At 42.4% G+C, this 16,986-nt stretch overlaps 1 protein-coding gene across 5 annotated transcripts in view; it reads right to left on the bottom strand.

Moving 5' to 3' along the window:
• HHIP (hedgehog interacting protein) overlaps window positions 1-16,986 on the bottom strand; it is a 72,514-nt gene that overhangs the window by 6,367 nt on the left and 49,161 nt on the right. For all 5 annotated transcript variants that reach the window (XM_083520003.1, XM_083520004.1, XM_083520006.1 and 2 more), the window contains exons 8-12: window positions 14,637-14,758; window positions 13,458-13,581; window positions 11,529-11,659; window positions 10,329-10,410; window positions 275-423 (exon numbers count right to left, since the gene is read on the bottom strand). In XM_083520003.1, the coding sequence (XP_083376129.1) occupies window positions 275-423; window positions 10,329-10,410; window positions 11,529-11,659; window positions 13,458-13,581; window positions 14,637-14,758 (608 nt within the window). The remainder of the gene's footprint in view (window positions 1-274; window positions 424-10,328; window positions 10,411-11,528; window positions 11,660-13,457; window positions 13,582-14,636; window positions 14,759-16,986) is intronic.

The raw sequence follows: 16,986 nt of genomic DNA, 5'->3' as shown, positions 1-16,986 counted from the left end.
ATTCCAGTGGTCCCAAACACACTACATATGAGCAACATCCAGGATAGCTTTGGCACAGTTTATCAAATGCACACATGTCATTTGATGAAAGCAAATTTCCGAGTCTCTTGCTCTTTGTGATTTCCCTTCCCCTCCCACCCATTCATTGCTTGCTGATAGAAGCTTGAGTAAATGAGGAATTTAAAATATATGGATTAAAAAAAAACAAAAAACTTTTGTCAGAAGTTGATGGAAGCTTGCTATTTCCATGAATTATTGTGAACGGAATACTAACCAATTCTGCAGAACTCGCCTTCCCAGCCTTGATTACAGCAGCATTTTCCCGTGGGAGTGCAGTGCCCATTTCGACAATGCCTTGAGCATTCAGATGTCAATATCTGGGCAGGAAGAGCTGTTCTTTTGCATTCTTCTGGGACTAAAGGCCTGTAGAAAAATATACAGGCAACATGCATTTTTAAAAGTCAGGGTCAAAGAGAAATTGCTTACACATAGACTGGATTCATTTTTTTTCCTCCAAAAGAAAGCTGTTTAAAATGGTCCATGCAACAGAGTTTATGAAGTTGTGGAAAATTATATCTTGCATACATTTTAAGAGTTTTTATGATGATGAAATCCACTGTTTTAGAACAATATGCTATTCAGCAATCATTATAGCCAGCAACAATATTTTCAAAGAAGCCTGGTCACACTGCTTTATAGGAGCTTTATAGCTCCTCCTAAGGTCCTCTTGGACATTCTACTATCTTGGTAAAACCAGAACTTAAAAAAATTAGTTTAGGTGCTAATAAGAATGAAGTTGTCATCCTTTTCTAAAATCTTATTTCAAACACACCAGTATCAGCAGTTAATGATAATGGTGCCACTGATTTTTTGAAGTTCTTACTAATATTTTTAGCAGAGATATATATGTAGGACTAAAATGGCATGCACATATTCTACCTACCTACCTAGCTAGCTAGCTAGCTAGCTACCAGTGAATAGAACTACACACATCATAAGAAGAATCATTAACTCATAGAGTTGGAAGGGGCCATGAGAATAATCTAGTTCAAACCCCTGTAATGCAGGAACTTTTTACCCAACGCGGGGGCTCGAACCCATGACCCACTATAGGTAGAGGGAAAAAGAACAATGTATGTGTAGGTGGAAGGGGGAGAGACCTGGGATTGAGGAACTAGAGTAATGAAGCAAGCACAGAACAGGAGAACCAGGAGGGACAACTGGACCTGGGGTCAGAACTGAACTTGAGGCAACTGGAGGTCACCTATGTTTGCAGGCTAATAGACAATTTCACATAAGAACCAATAGTTTTGTACATGTTGCTTTTTATTTTCCCTGTGTTTTAATTAATATTATTTTTAACATGTACGTTTGAACTTGTCTGATCTATCACTGCTTGGTTCAGATGGTGGAAAGATAGCAACAGTGGACTCCAGTTTAAACAGAGTGGGAGAATCTCTGCTGGAGAAAGTTGGGAGCACATCAGAAAAAATATCTCACAAAAATTCCCACATAAGCTACCATCTATTCATATAGCCCAGAAGCCGAAACTGACACAGATTATTATAGATTTAAGCATTCAGAATGTCTGTTGGCAATCATATATCCCAGTACCACACACACACATTAGGATTGCAGCTCTGTAATATACCGCAAAGGACCTAGAGAAGCAATCAAGGTTTCATGAATACTGTGTAATGAAATAAACAGAGCACCTTGTCTTATGGTAGTGTCACACAATAATAAACCTTCAGGTGCTGAAACTGCCTTGGAAGGTACTGAATTCTCCCTTGCTAGAGGTTTGTAAGCACAGACTGGATGGCCAACTCTCAGGAATGTTCTGGTGGGGGACTTCCTGCATTACTGCTGAGCTAGATGAGTTGAGATCCCTTCCAGCTCTGTAATTCTATGCTTCTATTACTATATGTATCAATGAGCTCCAGAAATGCATTACTGGATACTTTGGGTCATGTTACACTTGTTTCATTTTTAAAATTGAAAGCATTTTGCCCCACATTACAATTAAAAAGAGTTCTTGAGCAGCACAGAGCAGCCCACAACACAAGACAGTTCCTGCGCTCAGGCTTACTATCTAGAAGAAACAACATAAAAGGGAAAAGGGCAGGAGGAGGAAAGGGCTAAAAAAACTTAGACACCAGCTCTTAAAGCTACAGTTCTTACAATGACAAGTTGGGATAGAAACAGTTCAGGTAGACTGATGGAATGTGCATTACTAGGTGACAGAGGAGAGGAGAAAAGAAGGGACACAGGAAGCTTGTCTTTCAGCTCCGATGGAATAGCCCTGCTTCCATTCTCTCCCTCTGCTGGAGCCTGATGGAATGGCTGCTGTGAGGTGACACTTGAAGGAAAGCCAAAGGCAGCTGGCCTCTCAGCAGAGCCCACAGAATGATAAGTGAAGCCGGAGTCATGGACAAGTCAGGGGAGCAAACCACTTCATGAGTTCCAGAGGCTTAAGCTGACCTTCATACTTAGGAGTCTCTATCAATGTGATTTGGCAGCCCTGTGTTTGACATAATCAGTCACTGTATATTACATACAATGGCGCATGTGTATGCCTGCATGCAGTTTCATGCTGACATGTACTTTTCTTCCTGAAAGCCCTGTTCATGGGATCTCTTTTTTGGGTCTCTATTCCAAGCCCAGAAGCAGTAAGCCGCAACATATGCTGATGACACACAGTTCTACTTCTCCTTTACATCTGCAGGTGTGGCAGCAGACGTGCTGAACCCTTGTCTTGCCTTGGTAATGGACTGGATGGGAGCCAACAAACTGAAGCTCAATCCAGAGAAGACTGAGGCACTGGTAGTGGGCAGTTCTCTAGACTGCATGGATGAGAGGCTGCCTGCTCTTGATGAGATTACACCCCCTCTGAAGAAGTGGGGACATAGCTTGGGGGTAATTCCTGGATCCTTTGCTGTCAGTTGAGGGTCACTTTGTCTTAATGGTGTGGAGTGTCTTCCATCAGCTTCAGCTGGTGGCCCAGCTGTGCCCCTATCTGGACTTGGATAGTCTAACGCCTGTTGCCTATGCTCTGGTAACCTCTAGGTTAGATTACTGCAATGCATTATACATAAGGCTGCCTTTGACGATGCTTTGGAAACTTCAGCTGGTTCAGAATTTTGGGGCCAGTTTGCTCACTAGGGTAGGATGGTTTGAGCATATTACATTGATCCTGGCCCAACTGCTCTCCCCATGTAAACCAGCCCAGACCCTGCAATCATCATCTGAGTCATTTCTTTGTGTGCCACAAGCAGTCTGGAGGGTGGTAACATGAGAACAGGCCTTTTCTGCAGTGGCCCCCCATTTGTGGAATGCTCTTCCCAGGGAGACTCACCTGGTGCCCGCATTATATAACTTTAGGCACCAGGTGAAAACATTTCTCTATAAGCAGGTCTTTGGATAATTACAGTCTATAGACCCTTTTAAATGTGTTTGTGGGAGAAGGGTTTATTTTTTCTTGTTGTTCTTACTTTTATTATGTATTTTGGGTTTTCGTTTTATATTTTCATGTTGTGAACCTCTCTGTGATCTTCAGATAAAGGGTGGTATACAAATAAACAACAACAACAACAACAGGTTTACACAAACATGCATTCAAATGCACACCCACCAGCAATGTCAAAGGCTATCTTTACAACAACAATTATAGATTTGAGGGGACGTTATGAAATTAACCCCATTCCCCTGTCAGTGGCAGAAATCCCACCTAAAATTGTCTTTATCCAGGTGTGATGGAAGAGGAAGTGGGACCAAAGGAAAGAATCAAAACTTTTCTTCAGAGGACAGCAATGCAAACATTTTCTAATTAATTTCTCCTTAGGCCTAATCACCAACAGAGGCTTCATCACTCTTGGTTTTAAAGAAAACCCTGAATATGTTTCCCCCCCTGGTCTGTATTTGGTTAATCAGCTGCATAAAAATAATGTTTAGCAGCTAATGCTTTTGTTTTGAATATAATGAATTTTAATTTAATGGTATGTTTGCTATTACTGTATTTTATTTTATTTGAATACAAACTGCCTTGTGAGGGCAGTGTACCCTAAAAGTCAGGTTAAAAATTCTTTAAATAAAACAAATAAGTAACTACTTCTCTAGCATAAACACAGCACCCCTTCAGGTATGATTTTTCAGTACATTTGCTTTCAGTGCTGGGAGGCATGCCAAGAGCTCATTACTTGATTTACTACAAGGGAATGATGTGGGGAGGAAGAAAAAGAGCCTTCCCTGCTTTCAGATTTTTAAACCCAGCAGCATATCAAATTTATTCTTATATGGTATACTTGTTCATGACCTCTAGTCTTTAAGAAATTCTGTCATATTTGAAAACTAGTCCCCAGCGGAGCCTGTATCAGTGTTAATAGCTGTGAGGTCAATGCAACTGCTAAACAGTTTGTATTACTGTCAGGGTGGTCATGAAAACAACACCTGCTGCATGAGGCCTTGGCAGCTGGGTCAACAGGCACTGTGGGAATTTATCAATTTAGGGGGCCACTTGCATAGCACTTTGACGGATGAATCGGGAAAGAAACTGGCTTACGGGGCTAAAGCTGCTCAATTATGTATTACATTCTTTATGGCAGCAGAGAAAGCAGCTCCGTGTATGCATCCGAAAACAGGCAAAATATAAACCAAAGATGTATTTTTTTGCCTTATAAAATGAAGTACACAAAGAGGTCCTTAATAGCCAATGTTAGAAAGCAAGAGAGGGGGAATGGAAGTGCTCTGTGCATGGATTAAGATGTGACTTTAAAAATAATAACCCCCCCCCCATAACTGATGTTACAAAGTTTAAAGTCTTTGGGTTTACAAATTCAAAGAACGTTAATGTGCATGTTTCACCCACAAGGAAGGCAGCTGCATGTAGATAGGAAAATGAGCTAATTATGTTATTCTGAATATACATATGTATTTTGAAGCACTCGTTCTGGGCTTCTACAACTGCGAATGACTTTAAGGATTAGGTACATTTTAAATCCAAGGGAATCTCATGGTCCACTTGGGTGGATTCCCCGGTCAACTGCTGTTTGCTGACAGCTTTATATTGCATAGTTCCACAGTATTATTTAAAGGCAATCGGGCATACGAAGATAATTGTGGAGAAGAGGTTTTCATTCTGAGTGTTTTACGGAATCATAGGGTTGTAAAAGGGTCTGAAATCATCCTGAGGAATCACTACCTTAAAGTAGGGTCCCCCCCCACAAAGTTATATAGATTGCAGTTTTATGCTCTTTATTATTAATTCGTATCTTCTAACGTAAAGTGCTCCTTACAAATGAAACAGAACTGAATGATGTTATTTGTGCCAGAAGTGTTTGTACAGTGCATAGGAAAACTACTCCAAAAGTACAAGAAAAGTGAGCTAAATGTCATTGGTGCTCATTTATACAGGACAGGGTAAATAAAGTATTCTGCAGCAGTTCTTATCTCATTCCTCAAACATGTTCATCAGATTTGGCTGAAAGATCATTATTTGTCTAAGGCAGTGGTGTCTAAACTTTTTTCAAAGAGGGCCAGATTTGATGAAGTGGAGGGCCACGAGGGCCAACCAAAGTTGTGATGAGGTTTCTTTTAGGATTTTAGCCCATGAAATAAACTGCCACAGGCACCAAATGATTAGGCCCCTGAAATGGACTTTGGACATGCCTGGTCTAAGGCTAGCCAGGTAAGACATATCTGAACCACCACCAGCACAGTTTCATGCTTCTTTCCATTGCCCCATGTTAGTTTGCTCATTTTCCATATACGTACACGCTTCTAGCTCTCAGATTTGTTTCTTTGTGGGTTTCCCTTGCTCATGACTATTTACAGCTTCATGTGTACTAATGCAACATTCAAAAAATAAATCCCTCCAAAAGGGAGGGAGAGAAGCTAGATATGTCTGCAAAGCATTTGTTGTGCTCTCCCTGCAAATAAATTTGGAGAAGAAATGGAGCAAGAAGCATGACAGGTAAATAAGGAAATGTTGCTTTTAAAACTTTATAAAATGTGGGAAATGCCCTCACTGTGGAAGAAGGTGGGAATGAATGTACAAACAGGAGCAAATTAAGTTTCAATTAAAAGAAGACAAAATAATGGAAAAGGGTTATTGTTTCATGGCATCCCTATTTAAATACTGAAAAACCTGCCTGTGCTCTTGAGCAGGGTTAATATTAAGGGAGTTCAAAAGACCAACAATATGTTGAAAAGATGGCTGAGGGGGATTGTAGGAACATGTGGGCTGCACTCCTTCCCCACAATCTGTGCATCTGGTTGGTGTCGAAAGGGATTTTATACAAGAACCGTGGAGTTTCCTCACATAGTGATTGAACATGCAGATATGTGTGGCCACAGTGTGTGTCAGCAATGGTGGCCAGCCTGCTCTTTGCAGCTCTGCAACCCCCATCTGAGTTCTTCCAAAGCATGTGGAGGGCACCTGAAACCCCCTTATTATGATGAAAGTTGTTCCTTGAAGTGTTGTTGCCTTACTTCAGGCAGCTTCGCAATGAAGACTTTCCTCATCTCTATGAAGGCTGAGCACAGATATGACTAATGACGTGTGGAAAACTTCTGCTGTACAGGAGAAGCCAATAGCAATTTATTTTACGATATCTCAATGCTGCTTTTCAGGCAAACCTTACAAAGTGGTTTACATTAAAAAAAATAAATAGATCAAGAATCATGAATGCGTCTCTAGAATGAAACAGTAGCAGCAAATTAGAGGGTGAGGAAACTTATGGAAAGCCGTATTTGTCCTCCTTTCAAGGCAAGATGGTTCATGAGTAGCCCTGTAGTAGCAGTTGGGGGCAAGAGGGAGGAGTCACCTCTCCTGGAACACTAGAAGGTACCCGTATTTTTCGCTCTATAACACACACCTGACCATAACACGCACATAGTTTTTAGAGGACGAAAACAAGAAAAAAAAATTCTAAACGAAACAGTGGATGTATGATTTTTGTGGTTCATGCTGTGGCCACAGACATGTGATCTGACAGTGAGTTTGGAGTAGCCCAATGCAAAAATCCTGAGGATCCATGTGGATCCATGTTTGTAACCACGTTTTTGAACCACTGCAGCCCCAGACAACAGTGGGTGCGTGATTTTTTGGTGCAAGATGTAGCCATGGACATGCTATGTGATCTGATGGTGAATTTGGGGTGCAAAAATCCTGAGGATCCCTGTGGATCTGTGCTTTGTAACCACGTTTTAAGTGGGGAGGGAAGGAAAAGCACTCAAGGGACAAGGAGCATGCGTGGAATGTGTGGAGAAGGATGCTGCTAATAATGCAGAAGAGGGGTACAAGAGGAGAAGGCTCCTCTCCTCTCCTTTCTTTAAAGGAGCCAACCGGACAGGAGTCGCTTACACTCGTGTAAGCGGCTCCCCTCCTCTCCCGCTTTGCTCCTTTAAAGAAGCAGGCTCTCTGTCCCTCTCTCCTCCCCACTCAGCAGCTCTTCTCCCGCTTTGCTGTTTCAAAGCGAGCCACAGAGGAGGGAAGGAAGGGGAACCATGGATCCTCTGCTCACGACTGCAGCAGATCTCCCCCGCCACCCGTAGGCATTCCGTCCATAACACACAGAGACATTTCCCCTTACTTTCTAGGAGGAAAAAAGTGAGTGTTATGGTGCAAAAAATATGGTACAGTGGTGCCCCGCAAGACGAATGCCTCGCAAGACGGAAAACTCGCTAGACGAAAGAGTTTTCCGTTTTGGAGGTGCTTCGCAAAACGAATCTCCTAAGGGCTTGCTTCTCAAGACGACAATGTCTTGCGAGTTCCTGCAGTTTTTTCCCCTTCCCCCCCTTTTCTAAGCCGCTAAGCAGCTGATCCGATAAGCCGATAAGCCGCTAAAAGCCGCTAATAGCGCTAATAGCGCTAATCCGTCAATGGGCTTGCTTCGCAAGACGAAAAAACCACTAGACGAAGAGAATCACAGAACGGATTCTTTTTGTCTTGCGAGGCACCACTGTATGTGGTTGTCAGGGAAGTGCAAACGGCTAGAGAGCCGAGGGGGGAGGCTAGCACTTATAGAGAGCCGAAAGAGCTTATTAGCAGCTTCTCATCTGACTCCGAAGAAGAAACAGGGAGGGGGGATTCCGAGCCCAGAACTAGCTATTCACTGAGCAGAGGAAGTAAGAGGCGGGTCTTTCGATGATTGGCCTGCTGGGGGAGGAGGAGTAAGAAAAAGCCATTCGAGGCATCTGAGGGAGACAGGCAAGGACATGCCTTTGAAGCTCTTGTAACCGTTTGAACTTTGTAAATAAATCTTCAAGACAGAGACTGGCTGTGAGCCTGGAGTTTTATCTCTGCTAGCTTTGGCAGCACCAACCCCTGACAGTGGTGGACAGCTCTCAAGGCTTCTCACCTTTCTCTTCTCCCCACAAGTGCAATGAAGTTGTAAAGGTGACAGAAGCAGTGTCCAGGGTTCGGCCTGTTCATTCTTTGAAGTGACGGATTGCGTATCATGTATATGAATTTCAGGAAATCATTTTATTGACTTTCATCATTGGCCACTCTTATCAAATGTGAGGCAGTTCTTGGAGCGGACAATTCCAACTCAGTGGCTTCCAAAAGCACATTGGGCCACTGACAGCCTCATACCATGACCTATTATCACCTGAAAGGCTTGACTTGTATTTTGATTGTATTGTATTGTTATTTCCCCTGGGTCTGAGAGCTTTACTTATTGTGAAAATGCTATCTTACCCACTTGAAGCTCAGTTAAGCAAAATTTCTTCAGTTTTTCTGTGCATCTGATAAGATCCAGTTTTTAAGATAAATGTCAGTTCTTATTGACTAGACATCTAGCAGGTCTGTTCTGTTTATTCTAGGAAGAAATGCTTGGTGTATTTAAAGGGTATTAGGAAATGTTGCATGTACTTGGGATGTTGCATGTACAGAAGAGCAGTTTTTCATGTTCTATCCCTATGGGATCCTGCTGCTTGCATCAAACAAGAGCAGAGCTACTGCTCTGCCTTCCACTTACAGAAACTGGTGTGGAATCCTACTGCAGAGAAGTAACAAGGGAATTCTGTGCAGACTGGCAGGGAAAGCCCACTGGTATAATTTCAATGCAATTTTGCCCACATGCCAAAACACTCGTAAAAGAAATCTTGTGAAATCCTTTAGTGCTGCTATCTTAACAAAATATTTCCTGGCTTTCCATTTTTTAAATCAGTTTCATTTCGAATGTATGCCAGAGTACATAGTGTCATTAGCACAGTGTATTTCCCCCTCTTGTCTTATTCTAGCCAGATGCATTACCCTCTGCCACACATTAAATAGCTAACCAGGAACTCTGCATTGGGAGGTCTGGCCTTTCAGGTATGTCATTTTGAGACCACCCTAATCGCCGAGGCAACAGGAGCACAAAGCCAAGGTCAAACAAAGCAACCCCCTTGTAATTAGATACTAATAGTGGATTAAAGGTGTAAAATTCGCCTAAATCCACACACCAACAGACTAAACAATCCAAATGAAGCCAGCAAGATTTGTTTTGCAAAAATACTTTTCCACCTAGAATTCATAAATAAAACAAATATAGTATGCTTGATTGACTGCAGTAACATCTGCTTCTTAATTAATAACATTTCAGTGGCAGATACATGACAAAGTAATGGAACTTTCCTATATGTTATTAATTTACTGTTAGGTTGTTCAAAATTCCGAATCACTTATACCCCTCTGTCAAAGCAGAGCCCTCTTATTTCAGCTTCCCTGCCACTTTGCCATTTCCTGCACATCTCAAGAGTCTACACATCCAAGTATTGATGGACTACCCTGCCTCCACAATACTCCACAGTACCTTCTCCATTTCCAATAAAAAAGCTGTTGTTTTAATATTTTACTCATGATTTTGAAAGCTTATTCATTTGAATGACAAAGAGTGGGTTTTCATAGGGAAGGCTCTGGAGAGAGAAAAAAGGGTGGGTGGGTGCTTGGACAGTGCCTGGAAATAACAGAGGAAAGGTAAGTCTGGATAAGCCCATTTTCTCTCTGCTTAGCTGTGTGACTCTTGGCAGTGCTGTTTTTCTTAAAAAAAAAAGAGGTACCAGAACTCACCATGAATACCTCCCTTGTTCTCTTATAATGGCTATGGTGCCCACCTGAGTGGTGCCGGAACTGAGCTCTGGAGAGTTCTGGCTGAAAAAAAGGCCTCCTTGTGGCAGGTGAGCCAGTGCTGCTTACTGGGAGGAAGAGGGGAGGGTAGCATAGTGCAAATGCACAGGAAGGTGTACTGGATTGGTTCCACCTATGTGCTTGCACAATGTCCACCTCGCCACTGCCTCACCTCTAGGTAATCAGCGCCTCACTCACTTACTAAAGCATCTCTTACCTTTTGGGGTCAACAATTTTGTAGAGCTTCCCATTGTGAGAGTGTGTCATGCTTTTACTGCTTGCTAAGATGTAGACCTCACCTGTTAAGGAAACGCATACCATAAATGATTAGTGGTATCCACTAAAAAACTGAAAAGTTAAAGTACAATTTGTGGCTCTTTCTTGTTGTGCGGCAAGGATATTACAATAATTATTTAATTCTGCTTTACATTAGTATTTCTGGTTTCTTTCTTTCTTTGTTTTTTTAAAAAGGTAACAGAACTGATAAAGAACAACTTGGCTGATATAGCCCCAAAGATTCACAGCAGGGCATGGAAACTGAACCCGTGACCCCCTGGTCGAAGTCTAAAGATCTGAATATACATTCTGTGCTTGAGATACACAGTACACTGTGCATTACGGAGATAGCTTGTCCATGTTCTGTAAACCTCCTGTTTAGACTACTGCAATGCATTGTAGGTGAGTATCTCTGAAGACTGCTAAAAAAATGGTAAGCAGTAGAAAACGCAACCCATAGGTTACTAACTGGAGCTGTTGTTGAGAATATATCTTGCCTGTGCTTATGTAGCTCCATTGGCTTTTGTTCTAGTACTATTCCAAGTGCCAGTGCTTACTTTTAAGGCTCTGCACAGATTAAGATGTGGATATCAGAAGGAAAGTCCGCTTCTATCTTTGGAGCCCCTTCTTGAGCACCCACACTACCTGAAGTTTTTATTTATTTAAACACATTTATAAATTGCTTAATATATTAAAAAAATCTCTAATTGAGGCAAGAGGTGACAGGGCCTTCTTGGTATTGACCTGTTTATGGTATTCTCTCTCTAGAAAGGCTCTCCTGGTGCCTACACTAAGTTATTTTGGGTCCCAGGGGAAGATTTTTTAAATTTCCCCAGGCTTTTAATATCTGATGAGCTTTTAATATTTGAGTATCTTATTGCTACTTTTAAATCCTTTTAAATCCTAGTGTTTTATTGTTTGCTTTCAATTTATTACATTTTAAAATATTATCTTGTTTCTTTTTTCTTGTGAACCACCCTGATAATAATGTATTGAATTGCAATATAGAAATGCACACATATGTAGATAGATAGATAGATAGATAGATAGATAGATAGATAGATAGGTAACACAAGACACATCTTGGCCAAGTTTTTCTTATAAATATAATAATATCCTAAAGAAGCTGTTTTTGCCTTACCTACTTCATCTTCACCAAATCCCAAGATATGTCCTGAAAAGAAACCTCTACATGAACCACTGTTGCCCAGACAAAGTGGTTTCTCTTGCCACTGTTTGGTCACGGGGCTCTGTTGCAGTGTTAAAAAATTTCTGTAAACACAAATTTAAAAAGGGACAAAATGTTACACAGTGTGCTTTGCACCAATAAAATCTAGAACTATCATGAACATATGTAAGATGGAGTCCTTTAAAATCTGAGCCATAAAGCCTACAATCCAGATTATACTTTGTGCCTCTGAGCACTGATAAATTCTTATGAAATATGAAACGGATTGACATAGCACAATGTTTTGATGAATCCAGACCTATTATGCTTTGGTCACTGAAAGCTACTTGAGGTGCTCTAAAAGGCCTTCCATGTGATTGGTTACAGCAGCGGAGCAAGCTGATCTGGTGCCTGGGGCGGCATGTGTGATCTGCGCCCAGGGGCTGGGGCAGCTGCATGCGGGGGTGGGGCCAGCCAGGGCAGGACGCTCTGCGGGGCCTCCTGCCTCCTCCAACTCTGCCACCCTATAGCCGGGGAGGAGGAGGTGAGCAGACCAGGAGAGACGCATGGCTTGGGCGCACTGCACACCCCACGGTGAGTGCCGCCTGCCATTTTGTTACCCCCGTCAGTGGTGACACCCAGGGCAGACCACCCCCACCGTACCCCCTTCCTCCGCCCCTGATGTTGCTGTTGTTTAGTCATTTTGTCGTGTCCGACTCTTCGTGACCCCATGGACCAGAGCACGCCAGGCACTCCTGTCTACCACTGCCTCCCGCAGTTTGGCCCTGATAGGTGTGGATTTTGATTCCGCCCTCTCTTGGGAACAACAACGGATCTACCACTCGCTGAAAGATGTGGAGCCCTCAAATATCCCACAGAACCTACACACAATGTATTTCACTCCTGGTGCCATGTGTTTTCTTCAACACGAAGTCCCAGATTCGATGTAGTAATTTCGACCAGATATTTTCTAACAAGCAAACATATGCAACATCCATTAACGGAACATAACCTTCCCTAACTGAACAAACTAACCGACAGGCTTGCTCTTAAGAAGCTGTTCATCTTAAACATACAGTAGCATATATCTGTTGGAATTCTGCCTGGGTCAGAGGAATGTGCCACAGCGTAGGCACCGGCAGATATTCCTGTCGACCTCCCTGCGTCTCCACTCTGCTGATAAGCAGGCGAGGTCTCGGCGATTCTTCTCAGATGTGTGAGAGGAACACACCGTTCTTCCTCTCTCCCCTTTGGTGTCCCCCAGGGAGGGGAAAGAAGCAGACAGAAAACTATTTACATCTTTTATTTCTGTCTCTCATATCAGTACAGAGAAACATGTCTGCACTCGACAACAGCAAGAAGAAACTCCACCCATGTACTTCCAGTACGGGTCATATGACACACACACTGAGCTAACATCCGGTGCTCAGTACAGAATGGACTGCCCCCTTGTTCCCATGGCAACAGTCACAAACATCCTGTCTGGCTTTCCAGCCACAAGCAGCTGACTGAGCTGCTGGAGCCTTTGCTTGCTGCAGCATTGGTGCTTTATGGTAACAATATCAGCATGGGATGTGTGCACAAAGGGGACTGCAGACTAGGAGAGAGGAGAAGTCATGGAAATGGGGGTGATCTATGCGCAAGGGACAGTTGAGATAAAGTAAGGGGGCAGGGATAAAAAGGGGTGGTTGCCGCAAAGGCGGGAGGAGGAGGAAAGGGAATGCAGGTGAAGATGAAAGCAGGGGCATAAAACAGTCTACAGCATCAGAGGAAATGGTGACTTCATAAATGGGTGAAAAGGGTGCTTAGTAGTTGCCATGTGTGGGAGGAAGAAGATGCAGGCACTTACTATGAGGGGGGCTACATCTGTATTGCTTTTGTGCGAGTTTTAAAGAAACTTACCCATTACGGTCTGCAAATATATAACTTCCATAAAGTCTTTCAGACTGGCAGCCTCTGTATACAAATCCACCAACCAATGACCCACTACTGAATGGCTTGAATTCCAAAAGTGAAGGCTCGCTTTCTAAAAAGGAACTACCACAGTGTTAGATTAAATGCAATTTCGTTTGTTAAAGACATGTTTTAATTGAAAGAGGAGAGTAAAAAATCAGGATATTTGTATTTCAACAACCCCAGTGCTGCAAAACCAGAAAATGCAAGGTAGAATTTAAGCTAAAATAACATTACAGTTTCTTTAGTCAGCAACATTTGTCCAGCATTAGATCTTATGCAGCACAATCCTATGCATGCTTTAATTGAATTTTCACAGTCTACTTTTTGCATTTCATTACCATTTGACTGCATCTTGCATGACTGTTTTCTCTCTCCACTTCACGCCTCAGATGAAGTGGATTCTAGTCTACAAAATCTTACATTTTCATTACTCGTTAAGATGCCACAAGATTCTTCCTTGTTTTCCCAAAATATATAATTTTAAATGATTGGCACAGACATGGTTTTTGTTTGCTAGACTCTAGCAAGCTGGAGACTACTGCACTTATTTTTTCCTTAAATTTTGGAAAATGAATTTGCATGTTAAGCTTTTAGGGTAAGTAAGACAATATTATGCAATCTGATAAATTATTCTTTTAAGCAAGGGACCACAGTACTTTAATTGCATTCTTCCCTGGGTGGTCATAATTTTGCATCACAAAATTGCTTTGTTTCATCTTCATTAGAATAACCCAGAATTCCACTGGAACTGTGGCTTAATAAACCACATCACTCTTTAGTATGGCATTTATAAAATGTACCCACAAATATGTGCAATAGCTAAAGCTGAAATCTAGAAGAGGACTAGTCATGCTCTCAAGTTCCACTGATTTCAATGGGTCCTAAGTGCTCATAACTCTGTTCTGGGTTGTAAATAATGCTGCAACATTTTAAAATCATGTATCTGTGATTATGAGACTAGAAATACTTTAATTTGAAAAGAGTGTAATGGTAAAAATATTTTTAAAATCTTCCTTTAGCTCCCTTTCACATATAACATATTAGATATGCCTGTAGGGCTGTACTCACTATCCTACACATTATTGGAAGGCTATCTAAATATACTGTACATATTATAGGACTTACCATAATCTTTCCCTTTTATTATCTGAAGGATTCTTGCTGAGGACCTGTTCTTCCCATTGGAGTCTGAACAAAGTATTGTTAAATTAATATTTACATCAGTTGGGTGACGATCCACGGCACACCTGTTCAACAGCATGTTAAAAGAGAGATGAAACAGCAAACCTTCTGTCATTTACCACTTTGCTTCTATACCAAAATACAAAACAATGCTTTCCATGCTGAAATGCTGATCCTCAAGTGCATGTAAATGACCATTTTTATAAGGTTTGTTTACTATGCAAGTTGGAAACCTTAGCCTGGGAGCTGAATACAGCCCTCTGGTCCTCTACGTATTATCCTCCAGACAATCCTTTACCCACCCCACCCCAGACCACAACTCGTTCTGGCTTTGCCCCTAGCACTCCTTAAATGCTTTTGCCCAGCTGGAATGTGTCTTTGAACTGTCATAATGTCTCTTGCTGGAAAGATGGAGTGGTATGTGGGTGTGTGGGTGTAGCTGCAGAAATCTTTTGACTTTGAAGCTGGGCTAGAACCTACTGTTGTCATGTTGTTGGATTTGCTATTGATGATGCTTGCAGTAGCCACTGTTGTGGAACATGAATGAGTTAATTGCTGACGCAGGCGGGGAAATTGCTGCAGCATTGCGATGTACTACTTATTTATAATTTTATATAAACTATTCAGTTGGTTTGAGTTACTGAGTGGAAATCTATAATACTTTATACTGGGATTGTGGTGAAACTAAGGGGTAAACACGCATGTGTTAGTGTTGAGTGGAGAAGGGATTTGGAGTGGAGAAACTGGAACAGGAAACACAGGCTCTCCTTCTGCAGCTTCTCTTGCCATCGGATTCACCCCTCCTGAATATGTTTCTCTTTTGCTGTGGGTTAAACCACAGAGCGTAGGACTTGCCAATCAGAAGGTCGGCGGTTCGAATCCCCGCGACGGGGTGAGCTCCTGTTGCCAACCTAGCAGTTCGAAAGCACGTCAAAGTGCAAGTAGATAACTAGGTACCGCTCCAGCAGGAAGGTAAACGGTGTTTCCATGCGCTGCTCTGGTTCGCCAGAAGCGGCTTAGTCATGCTGGCCACATGACCTGGAAGCTGTACGCTGGCTCCCTCAGCCAATAAAGCAAGATGAGCCCCGCAACCCAAGTCGGCCATGACTGGACCTAATGGTCAGGGGGCCCTTTACCTTTACCTTACTGTTACGTGTGTGCTGTAATATGTAGCTAACCACTTAGTTTCACTAAAGTCAGGGTATCAAGCATTTGCAATTCATAAGTTACATTGAGGCAGCGATGGCCACCAACCTAGATGGCTTTATAAGAGAATTAGACAGATCCATAGAGAGGGCTGCTGATGACAACTAGTCATGATGGCTATGCTATGCCTTCAAGGTTGGAGGCAGTAAAAATTCTGAATACCAGTTGCTCAGAACTGCAGGAGGGGAGAGTGCTCTTGTGCTCAGATCCTGCTTGCAGGTTTCCCACAGGCATCTTGGTTGGCCATTGTGAATGCAGGATGCTGGACTAGTTAAGCCATTGGTTGTATCCAGCAGGCTCTTCTTGTGTTCTTTAAGGACTACCTGAATATTTTATACTAAATTAGAAAAACAAGCCCTTTGACAGAAACAAAAACCCATTTTGAAAATTCCTGGACCAGAGTGTTTGTTTCTGATTTGTGCAAAAACCAAAAGAAATTCATACAATTTGATGCTCGGCATCCGCCTGTCTTGGGAAACAATGGAAGAGTGTGCCTTTGGGGGTGAAGTCAAATCATTGGAGAGTTACAGCGCCTGATGGCTGTAGAGATCAATAAGGAAGAGAATGTTTTGTTGCAGCTGGGGCAGATGAAGGCATCCAGTTGTACTGCTGCAGACACACCATGGTGTTTCTTCTTTCTGTGCTCTTCCCAGTGGTCATTCCTGCTCTGGTCACTGCTGTGGATACAGAACCTCACTAGTTCTCTCCAGGCACTGCAGTCGTTTGCAAGGGATTTCCACACAGCAGGGTTGATGTTGCCAGCCTTCATGTCTCATTTGTAGAAATCTTTCTAGTGAATAGTTGGTCTTCCAACAGGCCTGGTGCCTGAAGCAGCTCCCCATAGAGCATGTTCTTGTGGTGCATAATGTATGGCTGGCAAAGTGATTTAAACTCTAACCTCCCTATGGCAACACCAGTTCACCACAGGGTATTTGTTTAGTAGACTGGAATGTAATGTACACACTAATACAGTATTTCCGAACGAACACATGGATCTTCTTTCACAGTTGTAAGACCTTGTTCCAAATATACATGCCCATGAAGAACACACACACACACACACACACACACACACCCTTTCGGTTAA

The sequence above is a fragment of the Podarcis liolepis genome, assembly GCF_965112155.1.
Source record: "Podarcis liolepis genome assembly, chromosome: 9".
NCBI classification, from domain to species: domain Eukaryota; kingdom Metazoa; phylum Chordata; class Lepidosauria; order Squamata; family Lacertidae; genus Podarcis; species Podarcis liolepis.
Note: the sequence above shows the minus strand (reverse complement) of the source record. Positions and strands in the feature narration are given on the sequence as shown.